The 16,461-nt window shown below is 36.9% G+C and overlaps 2 protein-coding genes across 6 annotated transcripts in view; one reads left to right on the top strand and one right to left on the bottom strand.

Moving 5' to 3' along the window:
* COL8A1 (collagen type VIII alpha 1 chain) overlaps positions 1 to 16,461 on the top strand; it is a 536,056-nt gene that overhangs the window by 184,189 nt on the left and 335,406 nt on the right. The window lies entirely within an intron of this gene.
* The window catches only part of FILIP1L (filamin A interacting protein 1 like), a 120,323-nt gene that overhangs the window by 20,158 nt on the left and 83,704 nt on the right, over positions 1 to 16,461 (bottom strand). For both annotated transcript variants that reach the window (XM_072812438.1, XM_072812437.1), the window contains exon 5: positions 939 to 3,714. In XM_072812438.1, coding sequence (XP_072668539.1) covers positions 939 to 3,714 — 2,776 coding nt within the window. The remainder of the gene's footprint in view (positions 1 to 938; positions 3,715 to 16,461) is intronic.

Genomic DNA, 16,461 nt, shown 5'->3' with positions numbered 1-16,461 from the left:
TATTCAAGAGCATATATCATAGTGGCTGATTTCAGGTTTGGATGCAAATATATTTGTTCTATAGGGGTTTTCACTACAGTAGAAATACAGTCAACTCTTGATTGTCAGGGTAACTTGTGTTTTAAAATATGCTTTTTCTCGCTTACTATCACATTTCAAAGCTTTTTACTTTCACCATCAGCTTGTATGTGCTTATAAAAGCAAATTATTTAATATTTTTTATTCACTTGGTGTCAGTAAACATTTATTAAGTTTTCAACATGTGCTAAGCACTTTGCTGGGCACCAGGGATACTGAGATACATCTCAAGCAGGAAGTTAACTTTGCTCCTGAGAGATCTTATAGTTCACTTTAAAATCAAAGAGACATAAATTTTATTTGAACCACTTCCTCTTCCTCTAATAACACGTGATCAGAAGTTGACTGTAAATGGGAAGTGGGACGTAGGTCCTCCTTGCTTTCAAGGAAGAATTAATAGACCTTCTGAACAGGAAATAAAATTATATTATACATGCAAAAATGTAACACAGAATGACCAAAAAAAAAAAAAATTCAGCAAGCAATGATAAAAATAACAAATTATTTACTGCTTAAAATGTTAAAGTATTTCATCAAGACAAGTTGCAGTGAAATTAATGTGAGTTATGGAAAATGAAATACATAAAGATGTATTTATACAAGTGCAGACTAAATATTTTCCATACAGGTATGTAAATGAAAAGATATACAGTAAGTGCACACTTGATATGACTGTTGCAGGCAACACTTAGTTAGTTTCAGATACTCTTGGATAGTTCATGCACAAACCTTCCCAAAGTACAAGTTCAGTCAGTCTTTTGGGGGATGTGGAGGGATAATTAAAAAGGATTGAGTTCCTTGCAATAATATCACAATAGACTGGATGAGGGTGAGAGTCGTCAGTTATATATGTTACTTACTGTAATTTGTGATTGTCGAGGAAGAGGTGTGGCTGTTGGTGTGATAGTAATACTGCTGGTGACTTTATTGGTGGTTTTGTTTAGTGCCCCATTAGTTAAGCCTTGAGTTCGGTTATCCTGTGGTGGTGTTGAAGGGCTGGCAGGTCTCACGGGGCTGGCTACAGCTTGCATGTAAGGACTTCCTAAGTGAATGTGGATTTTATTATCCTCAGTAGTTATCACACTTGAACTATTGCTGTTTGAACGTTGAAACTGCCATGATGACTGTCGGTCAGGGGAGACTCTGAAAATCGCATGCTTGGCACTGATTTCTATTGGCTCTGGGGAACGTCCCTGCTCAGGAGAGCCTGCTGAACCAGTCATAGCCAAAACCTGAATAGGTGACATTGTCCTTTCTGGAGTTATAGAACCACAAGACTCTGGGGTCTGTGCTCTGGCAAAGGTAGCCATGGTAATTGGGGACATGCTTTGCTCTAAATTCATGAGGCCTTCAGCAGAGGTTTTGGATTTCACCGGTGTTATGGAGGCATTTTGGAGGATGGTTATCCTTTGCTTTGGGGTACCACAGTTTGGTATCACTGCAGTACTTGTGTAAGAGTGAGGACTCTCTGTGGTCGGACTTGTGATTTCAAGAGTGGCTGTGTTTTGGACATGGTCTGGAGTAACTTTTATATGAAGTGGCTGCCCAGGTGTGTGGCTTAGAACTAGATCTCCAGGCTGCATGAAGTTTCCATTGGGCTTAGTTTGTATTTTTCCATTCTGAGGATGGCTCTCCTTAGATTTCATCCAGGGAATCCATAGTTTCCTGTTAACAGGACAGGGAGTAGATGAATTGCATTTGAAGGACAGCACCGATTCCTCGTCATTAGGGTCTTCATCCTGGTCCTCAGTCTCCTCATACAACTGACCATTGATGACTGCTCGTTCCAGAGGAATGAGACTCTTGTAATCGGGTGGCTCATTGTCTACTACTTCTGTCTGAACTTCTTTAGAAAATACTTGAGGGTCAGAGATGATTCTTCCATTGAGACTAGGCCGGAGGCTCTTACTAAAATGCCGGTACCTCTCTAACTCTTTAGTGAGGTTTTCAATCTCTCTTCCTAAATCTCTGTTCCTGTTTTCTTGTTGATTGAGTTTCTTTTGCAGAACTGAATGATCTCCCTGGAGATGACATATCAGGTCCTCAGTTGCCATATATTCATGAATTTTCTCTTTCAGTGCGTCCACTTCTCTTGAGAGGTGCCCTGATTTAGCTTCTTCTTCTTGAAGCCTTTTGAAAAGCCATTGTTCATGGCTGGACTCTGTCTTTTCTGCTAACTTGTACTTATCAAGTTCCATTTTAACATGTTCCAGCTCTTCAGATAAAAATTGAGCTTTATCTCGCTCATTAGCATACTTTCGTTCTAGAGTCTCATACTCATCTTCTGTTTTCATAAGGTCATCCTCAATGGCTTTCATATCCTTTAACTTCAGTCTCAGTCTTTCCACTTCTTGGGAGAGCTCTTTAATCTTATTGTTTTCATGGTGTAATGCTATTGTGGACTTACTAGAATCTTGATTTAATTTGTTTTTTAGGAAATCTTTCTCAATTGCTTCCAATGATTGAAGCCTGTTTTTCAACATATTAACTTTGGACAAGAGATCATTTCCTTTCTCTTCTTCTGCTTTCAGTTTGTTCTTTAGATCATCTCTCTCCTTGGTGACACTGTACATTTTTTCTTCCACATCAGTCTTGGACTTCAGTGCCCTTTTTGTTTCTTCAATTAACTTCTCTGTAACTGTTGTCACTTTATTTTGCTCCATTTGAAGCTGAGAAGAAGCAGCTTGTAACTTATCTTCAGTTTGCTTTAATTTTTCACTCATTGTTTTCCTTTCATCTACCAGCATCACAGTTAATGTTTTCAGTTTAGTTAAGTCCTCTTTTAGGGTGAATTCTGTCTTTTCCAGCCGACTTTCAATGGCTTCTAGCTCTTTGATCCTGACTTTTAAACTTTCCAGTTCTTGAGACAACTGCTTTGTGGTCATCCTTTCTTTTTCTAAATTGCATTTCAGAGAGTAACATTCTTGTTTGCTCTTGTTGAAGGCATCTTCTAATTTGTCCAGAGCCATAATCCTTTTATTGAGTTTTTCAACCTCAAGTTTGAAGTCTTTACTCTGTGATGTTTCCTTTTCGAGCCTCTTATTGAGATCTCTGCACTGTTCCTCCATTTTTATGAGTTCCTCATCCTTCCCTTCCATTTCTAGTACCCGTTTCCTGAGCTCCTCCACCTCAGCCATGATTCCACAGTTTCCATAGTCTCCCTTGTTGATTTTTTCTTTTATATCTTGCAGCTCCTCTTCTGCTTTTCGTAAAGACCTGTTTGTCTCTTCTAACTCATCAATTTGCCGGCTGAGTGCTGCCAGCTTTTGTCGAAGCTGGCGATTTTGGCTGTCCTCATTGGTGAGCTTTGCCATAATTGTTTCTTGGTTCTGGTGAAACTTTGTGGTTTGTGTTTGCAGTTCTTTCTCTAGTCTGGTTGCCTTCTGCTCTTCTTCCTGAACTCTGGTTTCAGCAAGGGCTAGTTTAGCATGTGTTTCCTTCGCACTTGTGGTTAGGTCTTGGATTTTCTGTCTTTGAAGGGCAAGCTGTGCTGTCAGCCTTTGTTGTTCGTCCACCACCATCAAAGCAAAAGACTTTAGTTTGGTCAGCTCCTCTTTCAGGGCGGTGACCCTCTTTTCCTTTTCTTGTTCCTTCTTCTCCTGGGACTTGGTTTCTTGGTCAATCAGCCTTTTTAATCTGAAAAATACAATAATGCATTCTATTTTGTGATTGGTGCTTTAGCAACTTATCAGCTGTGATTAAATATTTGTGTAATTTAAAAATATTTATCAGCTATACAGAATATGGAAAGGAATTCCTGAATTTGACTGGAAAGGAAAATCTTGATAAACAGTTATCTTGCTTTTTTTGCACTCACTACTCCCTCTCTCCCATCCCTTAGTGGAAGAATAAAGACAAAAATAATTGGTTTAAATTGCTTGTGTAACAGAACCAGTAGACAGTCTACCCTGAATGAAAGCTGTAAAAACAGAGTTTCAAGGTGACCTGACCTGGCTTCAATACTGGCCTTACTCTACCAGCTGATTAACCTGGATAGTTTTAGCATCCTTGAGCTTCAGTTTCCCAATAATGAAAAATGGAGGCAATAATTATATTATCTCTGGCCATTTCTGAAAATTAAATGAGATAATTCATCTGAGATTCTCTTAATGCTGGCATATAGTAAGCATTTTTTTTAAATTTTTTTTATAGTAAGCATTTGATAAGAGTTATTGCTGTTGTCTTTTCTTATTAATGTGGTTATAGTTACATTTATAAAATGTTTTGCTTGTACCATTATAATATGTGACACATTAAGTTTGGTGCTCAATTTATTGATTCTCAAGTTAAAATTTTATTCGCATTGCTGCTTAGAAGTTATACACTTCACTGATGGACCTTTCTGCCAATTAAAATCTGGTTTACACTAGCATAACATTGTGCCAGGACTCCATCACTTCACATAAACACATAAACATATCCCCATAGTGACTAGCAGTTGAATGCGATGAATTGAGAGATATATGAAGGGGTTTAGAGTTTTCACAACATACTGGAAGAGCACAGAGTTTGAAAAAGGAAAAGGAGTTTATTGATTAGAGTCAGATGCTAGAAATGAGGAAGAAAAACTCTACTATCAGGAACATAATAGTTCCCTTGTAAGTGATGATTCTATTATAATGTTACTTTTTTCTTTTGCGTTTTAAATTTGTTGGCATAAGGGATGTCATTTTACATTCAGTATAAATTATCTTTTCCACACACGTTTCTTCTCAGCAATGAGGTCATAGCTTTAAATTTGTGGCACTCTTAATTACATTGGGAATGGGCTGATTATAGAGGATGTAATTACAGCTTTGCAGTATTGTTATACAGAAGCTAAAATAGAATGGAATCCCTGAAGAATTGAACTAAAGGACTTGTCATGGTTGAAAAGTTATATTTGTTTTCTGATCAAGCATAAAGAGTTGATAATATTATATCTTTTCTATTAGGAATGAATTAATTATCCAATACATGTCTTTAATCCTTGCCATAAAACTTTGTTTTTGAAAGTTGTTTAAGGATTTGTAAGGACATTTTAAAAGGAAACTAATTTGGAAGAGTCTTCTTGGAAAAGTCTTTCTTGAAATCCTAATCTGCTCTTTTCTTTAATTACACATCAGACTAACATGTTTAAAATAATTGTATAATGTAAGAATTCCCACATTTTTTTGTGGGGAGGATCCACTTTTATTTTTTCCTATTCTAAGAACCTGACAGGAGGCTGGCCCAAGGGCTGCAGCCTGTAAAATTCTAAAGAAGCTGAGCTGGATGCTGGGGTGGGGTTGATCATGATCTCATCCACAAGGTCTTGGCAAGAGGCTTGCCCATGGCTTCTGGCTCTTTCCAACTCCCTATTTGAGACACCTGACAAGAGAAAGATGGCATCTCCTTCCTTGAATGGTCATGAGACTTCACAACCCACTGGTAGATATGTCCACAGGCAAACTGCTTTGGTGGTGAAATAGTTACAGAAACTTTGGCAAAGTACTTCTTCGTCCCACCTTAGCATTAGAATCTTATTTAACAATTTGCTGAGCATAACTGCAGTGAAATAGTTTCCCCTCTTTACATCACAGTTCTTAGACTTTAACTAGAGAACTGTTTCACAAAAACTTTTCAGGATTTTTTTTCAACTTATTAAATAATACCATGTGCTATTTCATTTTCAGGAGAAGGACATGTATTTTCTTAGGATATAAAAGAAGGAAGATTGTTTTGCAATGTAATGAGAAAAGCATTAAAACTGGTGATTAGTGAATCTTGGCAGAGCTCTAACTGGCAAAAAAAGATTTTGAAAAAGTTTAAATTGTTTCCACTTTGTTCATTGTTTTTGGCAGCAAGCATGATGCATCTTTTTCATCATGGTTGCAAGGTCGTGTATCTTTTTGATGGTTTCTGGAAATCAGCTGGCATCTCCTCTGTTTCCAAGCCCCATTTTACAGGGTAGGCACATAAAACTGACAATTTGAGTACATTTGCTCTTAGCAATGTACTACTAGTTTCCTAACAACCTGCTATTTCCCTGGCCAGTCCCATGAGCGAGCATACCATAAGACAGTCAACAGGCTAGTCAGGTAAGGCCTGTCAGGGAGGGAAATCGGAGTTTATATGCAGAAAGAGTTATACTCCCAGCCATCAGCTCAGGAGTTTAGAACCCACAACCAGTGAGAACTGAGGATAGAGAGAGGCCCTGAGAGAACCTTCTCAGAGCCAGTTTGGTGCCTATAATGCTATTACACTCTGTGTGTGTGTGTGTGTGTGTGTGTGAGAGAGAGAGAGAGAGAGAGAGAGAGAATTAGAATTAGAGGGGACAGGCTGATTATTCTACTGAATTGGAATTAGCATTTCTGGTAGAGTCAAAGGGCTTACCGTAAATCATTCACTATTTCTTGCCTTATATCCCAAAGCATTTGAAGGTTTGAATTTGAGGTTCCTTTATGGACTTAAAAAAAGCATTTCTATGCAAATTAGCAGGTCCTTACAGGATTTGAAGCTGCAAGCCTGGCTTGTACAAAGTGCCCTAAAGAAACTAATTGTCACACTGCTAATTACTGATGTAGGGATTTGTACATGTATGTGTGTGTATATATGTCTTTTCTTCTTTCAAATGTATATGAATAGTTTTAGCAAATATTTGCTATTGACTATTTTAGACATTCGAGGTCCACAAGCATGTATCCAAAACTTTTGAATGCCAAATGTTTTTAAAATTGTAGTTTTTCAAATTTTAGAAAGGCAGTAAGGAGCATCTATCATATATAACAGCTCCAGCAAGGCCTGTGGCACCACCTCCTAAGCATACCTCTGAATACTTCTGCAGTGAACCATATGAATAGTTACACTGAGTGGGATAATTAAGTAATAAATAGCCTCACATCTATTCAGACTTTGCTGCCAGATGATGTATTCAGATAAGAAGTTTGGCCACAGTTTAGAAAATAAAATTGCATAGTTCTTAGATTTTTGAAATTGCAGACAAGGGATTGTGGATATGGAAAATGAAGGTATAGACTATTGTTGTCTTTTGGGTAAGGAGGATATGAATTAAGGGTCCTAAGCTTGCTTTCTTCTTTAGTTGGATTGGGTTTTAAATGAAAATAGTACCTTAATTTTCTGTCTCCATTACTTTTCTTTGCTTAATAAGGTTTTAGGCAGTGATGCTGACTGATTTTATATGCTAATACAGATTGTCATTGATTCTGGGTTTGCTAGCGAAAGTAGATAAATGATTTTGAGCATTTAACTGGAGTACACGTAATCTTGAAAGCTGCATAGAGGGGCATCTGGGAGGCTCAGTTGGTTAAGCAGCTGCCTTTGGCTCAGGTCAGGATCTTGGAGTCCTGAGTCAGGTCCCCAGCTCAGTGGGGAATCGGCTTCTCTCTCTGCCCCTCACCCTGCTTGTGGTCTCTCTCTCTCTCTCTCTCTCTTTTGCCCATTCTCTCAAGTAAATAAATCTTAAAAAAGAAAGAAAAGAAAAGAAAGAAAAGAAAAGAAAGGAAAGGAAAAAAAAGAAAAGAAAAGAAAAAAGAAAAGAAAAGAAAAAAGCTTCATAGATCTTGAGATGCAGAATGTTCAGATAAAAAATTCATCCCCTTGGAACTGTGTAGTCAAATTACTGCTCCTATTTTCATGAATAGTTCCAATTAAACACCTATTTATGCTGGGATGTTTGCATAATCTATGCTAGGATTTCTCTAACCTCAGCACTATTAGCAGTTTGAGCCAACTGATTCTTTGTTGTGGGGGCTGTGCATTGTAAAATGTTTAGCAGTATCTTTGGTGTCAACCCACTAGATGCCAGTAGCTGCCCTCCTCTCCACACTTGTGACAACCAAAAAACGTCTCTAGATATTCATTGCCCAGTGTCTTCTGGGTGTGAAATCACCCCCAATTGAGAACCACTGATCAGTGAGTGTGTGTGCTTATGGACATTTATATATGTCAGTCTAGACTCCCCATCATTTTGCCTTACTCAGCTTTAATTGAGTACATCAGAAAGTTCCCACCTGAGTTACATATACCCCTGGTGATTATATCTTCCCTGCAAATGTCCTGTTCTTTACAAGTGCTTCTCACAGTTTAAGGTACACATGAATCACCTAGAAATCTTGTTTAAATTCCAGCTTCCATTTCAGTAGATGGGGAGGGCCTCAAATTTTGCATTATGTGAACCTTCCAGGTAATGCCAGGACTATGCATAGCAAGGCTTTACTATTTACATGTTAAATGTTTTGCAAAAATGGTACTATGACTGAATATTAACTCAGCCAGTTGTTCATTATTGATTATATCCCAATCTGTGGACATAGATTATACTCCTGACCTACAGGGCCATCCATTTTTTTTACAGAGAACATCAGGTAGGTGACCTTTACTAAATTAGCTAAAATTTGTCCATACTGATAGAAAAAATGACTCAAAATACATATCACAGGTGGTGGATCAGTAGCTAAATTTTCACCTAAAAGGGATAGTAAATAATTTGAGTTCCAATTTGTGATTTTCCTCACCCAGCCCAAAGATTTAAAATACAGGAGACTGCATAATAGCCACCATTCTTTATTTAGTGCCAGTGAGGTACCACCAAGCACTGAAGTAAGTCATCTTACTTACTATTGGTTCTAATCCTCATAGTAAACTTTTGGTTTGGGGATTATAATCTCTCTTTTACAGCCATGAAAACTGAAGTTCAGAAAGGTCAGAAAGGCACAAAGTCCAATATCACACTGCCTTTCCAGGAAAGAACATAAACTATTACCCCAGCCTGGTCCAAACACAGTGTCGTTCTCAAGAAATATTCTCTGCATTGGAGAAATTATCAACCTAAATAAAAATTCTCTTTATCATTGTGCTTGCTTTCTTTTTAGTTCATATCTCATAGCAGGAGTTTCTAAATATTTTCTTTTTTATCTCCTAAAATAGTTTTATTATGTACAACGAGTTTGTTCATATAGTCATAGCATTTCTTTTAGCAAATATTATCTACCTTTTCTCAGCTTCTCTTGAGGTATAACAAATTGTAAGATAGATGTATCATACAACATGATGATTTGGTATATATTCCTACCATGTTAACATACCTATCACCTCACATACTCAGCTTTTGTGTGTGAGAAAAAGCTGAAGTTCTACTCTCTTAGTGAATTTCACTCATACAATACAGAATTATCAACTGTAGTCACCATGTTATACATTATATCCATAGACCTTATTTATCTCTATAACTAAAAGTGTGTACACTTTACCACCCTCTTCCTGTGTCCTACCCCCCCCCCCCGCACCACCTCTCTACTTTCTGCTTTTATAAAGATCAACTTTTCTTTTTAAAATTCCATATATAAGTGATACCATGCATTATTTGTCTTTCTCTGTCTGGCTTATTTCACTTAGCATAATGCCCTCTAGATTCTCTTTGTTGTTGCAAATAGCAGGATTTCCTTCTTTTTTTTACAGATGAATAATATTCCATCATATATATCTTTCACATCACATTTACTTTATCTATTCATCTGTTGTCAGACACTTCAGTTGTTTCCATACCTTGGCTATTGTCAATAAATCTGCAGTGAATATGAAAGTTCAGGTATCTCTTCAAAGATGGTGATTTCACTACCCTTGGATATATATTCAGAAGTGGGATCACTAGATCATACGGTAGTTTTTAAAAAGATTTCTTGAAGAACTGTGAAAAATGTTCTGTGACAAATGTTGGTATTTTGATAGGGATTGCATTAAATCTACAGATTGCTTTGAGTAATATGGACATTTTAACAATACTAGTTCTTCCATTCCATAAGCATGGAATATCTTTTTCAATTTTTTGTACCATCTTCTGTTTCTTTCATCAAACTTTTATAGTTTTGGAGTACAGGTCTTTCATCTCCTTTGCTTTGGGCATAAAATCCAAAAAATATTGCTAAGACCACTATCGAGGAGCTTACCCCCTATGTTTTCTTCTAGGAGTTTTATATTTTCAAGTCTTACATCTAAGTATTTAATCCATTTCCAGTTGATCTGTATATAATATAAGATAGTAGCCCAGTTTATTCTTTTATATGTGAATATCCAGTTTTTTCAAAACCATTTATTGAAGGGATCCTTTCTCTATTGAATATTCTTGGCTCTTCTGTTGAAAATTAATTGGCCATATTAGGATTTTTTTTTCCTGGCTTCTGTTTTCTTTTTTTTTTTCTAATACTTTATTCATTTATTCATGAGAAACACAGAGAGAGAGGCAGAGACATAGGCAGAGGAAGAAGAGGCATGCAGGGGAGCCTGATATGGGACTCTATCCAGGGTGTCCAGGATCACATCCTGAGCCCAAGGCAGACGCTCAACCGCTGAGCCACCCAGGCGTCCCTGTTTTCTGTTCCATTCATTGATCTGTGTGTCAGCTTTTTATGCAAATACCATAGGTTTTTGTTTGTTTGTTTGTTTCTTTTTTCTGTAGCTTTGTGATATAGTTTGAAATTAGGGATCATGATGTCCTGAACTTTGTTCTTCGTTTTCAAGATTGCTTTGGCTATTCAGGGTCTTTTGTGCTTACATATACTTTAGGATTGTTTTTGTATTTCTGTGAAAAATGCCATAGGAATTTTGATAGAGATTATACTGAATCTATAGATTGCTTTGGAAAGCAATATTCTTCCTATCTGTGAACATGGACTGTTTCCATTATTGTCATGTCTTCTCCAGTTTATTTAATCAGCGTTTCACAGTTTTCACTGTGCAGATCTTTTACCTCCTTGGTTAAATGTATCTCTTAAATATTTTATTCATTCTGTTGCTATTGTAAATGGGACCGTTTTTCTTAATTCATCTTTCTGATAGTTTGTTCTAAAAGGATTTTTAAAAACGATGTACCTCTTAACACATTTTAAAGCTGCTATCTTCAAATTCTTACTCAAAGTTTAAATAACTGCGAAAGAGATATATATTAACATTTGCCATATCCTCTCAAAGTCACCATTGGCAAACCAGTCACCCAAATCAGACATTCAAGAATAGTCTGACTTCATTTTTCAACCTAAGTAAATATGTAAATACACATCTCTTTGGCAACCATTTCATTTCTAAAAGAGATGAAGCATAGCAGCTTGCCCAGAGTTGTTCTCAGATGAAGAAAGAAGCGCTTGATTCCTCCCGTGGTTCTGAAGCTGTTGCTGCTATGCTTTTATGGACCTCACTCAGGAATAAGTCTTTCTATCATTGTTCCTTTGTCTGTACTGTGCCCCAGAGAAGTTTCCAGCCCAGAAAGATGCATTTGGTAAAAGTTTATGTTAGAAGACTGTTTTGAAAGGATTGTTGCAGAACTCACAACACAAACACTTTTTCTGGTAAATCAGTTTTGGAAAGTATATGTATGTGAATTGTGGATGTAGACATTGATTCCTTTAAAGTTTTCCATGCTTACAGCTCTGGAAGTCTTTGTGTATCCTCAGGGTAGGTGCACCCCACTCTCAAGACTATCGTTTTGGAGTACTTACATTCATGTTCAAGTACTGATAGTACAAGATTATAGGAATATTCGCTGAATCCTGTCCAATAAAAACAGGTTGTGGAAGCTGGTTTCATGGATACAAATTGAGGTAGTTAAGTCCAAACTAGCTTAAAGCAGTGTCTTATTACAATTTTTCTTTAGAGTTTCTATTATGGCTTAGAACTGTTATAACTTACTGTGGTTTATCACTATTATTATGTACAATACCAGAGCCTTGTTTTTTCAAAAATATCACATCTGTCATCTTGAATGTTCTTTGGTACTAACCATAAGGCTGGTTCTTTATGACAAATTATACATTCAGAGGGTCTTTTAGTTTTTGTTTACATATACATATGTCAGCACCCATGTGTGACTATATTTTATCTCCTCTATGTAAGACACTGAGTGTAATATTCATCATATAACACATATGAAACAGATGGTTTGTCTAAATGTTCTAATGCCAGTCATACCCATAATAGTTTATAATTTTCACCACCTTTGATTTTGTCTAATTTATGTCCATTACAATCAACCCTCCTAAAATACAAGCTTCTTAAGAATTGGGCATATGTCTGATTCATTTGTTTCTTCTACAAATATGGTACCACAAAGCCCCTTACATATGTAGGGTATCAAATATTTGTTTTGTTTACCAGACTGAGTGTTTTTTGAATGAAGGAAGGAATGAACAAACATGGAAAATACTATATCATTGTCCTGAATAGTTTTATTCACTTTTTAAAAAGAAGATGCTCTAGTGTTTACTATGTGCATGGTTTTAAGTATTTAAAAAAATGAGGTGTAAATGGTTTTTCCCAGTGGTGTTTTCCAAGTACCTTATTGGACTTCAGAAAAAACTGAGACTGTTGCAACATCTGTTCTTCCACCTTCAGATTCCTGCATTAGAACTATATGTGCTTGTTTGTTTGAGAAGAAAGAGCCCCTCACTTTACTTTGGTTATTTCATCTCTGCAAATAAAGGAGCAGTTCTTTTATTTTTTTTTCCTTACAGTCCAGAACTCAACCAGACAAACAGATTTATTGTACAAGCAACATTAACCAGCAACCAGCAAATGAAATTGGAAAGGAAATATTCATCTATACTCTGACTACCCTAATACATCAATTATGTTTCTACTTTACCAGGTTCTTTTCCAGTTTTTCTGACACCTGGCCCATATAAATAAATGTAGGGTGATTATCAAGCAGTAAAACCAATTCCACAAGCCATTAGTGGTATTGTGTTGTTTCTGTTAGCTGTAGAAATCAATCTGTAACTAGAGAGCAGCTTCAGAGTCAGCTTAACTTCTCATCTGTCACTTTTAGAAGACACGTACCCCACGTATTATATGGATCTTGAATTTAAGTTTTTGATGTTATGAATATGGCAAGATTTGTTCCTTTGATTTGCAAACAACAAAGGACTATATTTAGTACTGGGGCTCTACTGAGATGAACAGAGGAGGGCTCCTGTTCTCAAAGCATTTGTACACTGTTGGGAAAGAATGAGCAGATCGTTTCCAGGGCAATTCAGTAAAGATTGCAGAGCAGTAGTTCTGAAACTTTTTGGTCTCATGACTCATTTATACTTTTAAAAATTATTGATGACTCTAAAGAGCCTTTGATTATATGATTTACATTTATCAATATTAACTATTAGAAACCCAGACTAAGATTTTTTTAATGTTTGTGTATTTATACACTAAAAATAATAAGCCATTGTATATCAACATGTTTTGTGAAAAATAACTTTACAACCAAAAAACTAAGTGGGAAGAGCTGCATTGTTTCCTGTTTCTGCAAATTCCAATGTCTGGCTTAACTGAGGACAGCTGGTCTCAATTCTTTTTCACACATTCTGTAAGCTGTCAGAATAATGATGTCACAACACATCATGTAGCCTCTGGAAAACTCCTTGTACACTTGTAAGGAAATGAGAGTGGAAAAGATAGTGTTATTATAAAAATAACTTTGAACTTGTAGAGCTCTTGAAAGGGACCACCACACTCTAGGGACCATTGCTCTCAAGGATAGAGAGTTGTAGCATAAATGACAAATAGGTCTTTTTCCTGGAAAAGCCTCTAGTTTGGGCTGTCACCTTCTGCATTGAGTGAACCCTATGCTTCATCCAGATTCACTGACCTAGTCACTGCTCCAAGTGTTTCCATCATTAATAAAACTAGTTGTTTGTTTCCTACCTTAGATATTACGTAGGTGGAAGATCCTCTGCCTTCAATACTTCTCTCTCCATTCTAGAAACCTCTTAAATGACAAAACTGTCTCCATAAGACACTGTGTTTTGTTTGAAACCATAATTTGAAATAAGGCCATGGAAACCACTGAATTGCCTGCTTTTTTAAATGCATCCATCCACAGTGCTGTGATTAGACAGGGTCCTGGGAGGGGACAGGACGTCACGTCCCACCCCAACATTTAATTCATTTCAGATCTTTATGAAGCAGTTACAGTAATCACCTACCATATGTAAGATACTGTGCTTGTTATTTGTCAGTTTACCTTTTTCTGTCAAAACCTGCCTGTATACTTGTATATCTCTGGTCATAACATACAATAGTTTTCTATCAACAAACACATAGTGTGATGATACCAAATTCTGTTTGGTCTTTTCTTAAAATATATGAAATACTGTATCTCTCATTCTAGTTCTAAGTGTGTATAACTTCACTTTGACAGGCCTTAATTTCTATATTTGCTTTTATTCTTCCAGAACTAGTTTAATACATTATATTCTCTTCCTGATTTAGCAGGTTAATTACTAAAGCAGAAACTATATGCATCACACTGTTTATTCATTTTCATATCTGCTTTCATGGCTATACTTTGATAGTGTGGTTATGATTATATCCCACCGTATCTCTTAGCAATTCTTATCCAATATAGAATTTTAATTGTTGCATTGCACGGATAGCAGCTACATTCATAACCATAGAGCTCTAAGCAGTTTGCAGAGTAATTATATGCAGTTCTTTGGAAAGCTTCCTTAGGTTGAGATAGGTTCATGATAATCAGGCCTATAATTTATGTTTCTTTGCTCTACTCCCCTTTTCAATGGGACTTTTCATTGTTTAGTCTGATTTTTAGGAGCACTCATAAAAATAGCTATGACCAGTCTTTTTTATTCAATGTGTGCTGCTTCCTTTTATTTCTCTCACAAGTCAAAGGTTTTTTAAAAATTACAGCTACAGCATACCATAGTCATAATGTAATGCTCAATTCATTTGACTTGGTCAGCAAGATCTAGAAGAACAGTAACACTTTTTTTTGGCATCTCCTAGCTGAGTATGAGTGTACATCTGTGTCTGCTTTATGTCCTTGTTATTGAAGATCCTGTCATCATCACTGAGATCATTTAGAGACACCATAAATGGGTCCAGATCCAGCAAGCCGAGTTACTACTTCCTTCATTGTGAAACAAGAATTGGGGCATGAAGTGACAGAGGAGGTTTTAGCTGGTGTCAAAGGAATATATTGTAAAAATGGGGCACTGTGAGTCAGGACTTTTCATTATAGAACAATTTTGTTTGGATCCCTAGGGATTAGGGGAAGTGAAGTAATAAGATGCAAATAGTCAAATGACCTATTAATAAGGAGCTTGGGAGCTTTTAGAAGAAAAACAGGATCCTGTGAAACCCTCAAATTGGACAGAGGGACAGGGGTTGGGGCAAATCTCACTCTTTCTTAAAAACAGGGAAAAAAAACAAAGAAACTGACTGAGACCAAGGATCTCTTAGAAAGAAAAACTGCTGAAACCTGTGGTTTTAGAACCAGAGAAAGGCCACTCTGAGAGCTGACAGGCACAGAGCTTAGGGAATAAGGCTACAAGGAGAATATTTTCATTTTGAGACCATAGAATCTGGGCTAGAAAAGATTCCACACCCAATCAAAGGGCCAGGTGGAGACTTGAAAAGGTACTTTAGTTTAGGCCTGGGAGAGGGAACTAACATGGAAGTGACAATAAGGACAGCACATGTAAATCCGTACAAAGATAATTACTTAGAGCTTGAATTATGTGTTGTCTCTTAAGTGCTATGTTGTCATTTAAAGAGCTTTCTAGAAAGAGCCATTGGATGATAGGTGTTCATTTAATACACTAAGCTTATGCCTCCCCATACCCCATTTTAATTATTCACATTTTTTAAAAATCTACTCAAATGGATTTTTCCTTTTGCCATTTACCCCGATGGATTTTTCTGCCTTGTTTTGAATATATTATAGCTATAAAGAAGGAGCTTTTTTTAAAAAACCAATTACTGGGATCCCTGGGTGGCGCAGCGGTTTGGCGCCTGCCTTTGGCCCAGGGCACGATCCTGGAGACCCGGGATCGAATCCCACATCAGGCTCCCGGTGCATGGAGCCTGCTTCTCCCTCTGCCTATGTCTCTGCCTCTCTCTCTCTCTCTCTCTGTGACTATCATAAATGAATAAGAAATTAAAAAAAAAAAAACAATTACTGTGAATACACTGCTACACTAAAGAGCCTACTCTTCTTTTTGTGTTCTTACCCTTCACATACTGTGCATGAGATTCTTATTTGAAAAAGATCCCTCAGATAAACATTTTAACATTTTCTCTTTTTCAGACTTTTTATTTTGATTTCTGCTATGCCAAAAACAAAACACACGTATACACACACAAAACCTAGCCTATCTTTCATCAGATCGAGACATCGGATCCTTGGCTGACAGAGTTTTAGGTGGACATCTCCCTGATCTGAACTAACCACAGCCATGATGCCTTCCTCTTGCTGCCTTGATTCTCTCTATGGAAAAGCATTCAAAAAGCTATCCAGGCATGTGATGCCTTGGGTTGTCATAGATGTGTGTGCTCTTGTATTCCTGAGAGTGCCTTGCCTGGGACACAGCATACAGAGCTGCTCTTAAGTTTAAGTGAGTG

This window comes from Canis lupus, chromosome 35 (assembly GCF_048164855.1).
Source record: "Canis lupus baileyi chromosome 35, mCanLup2.hap1, whole genome shotgun sequence".
NCBI lineage: Eukaryota > Metazoa > Chordata > Mammalia > Carnivora > Canidae > Canis > Canis lupus.
Note: the sequence above shows the minus strand (reverse complement) of the source record. Positions and strands in the feature narration are given on the sequence as shown.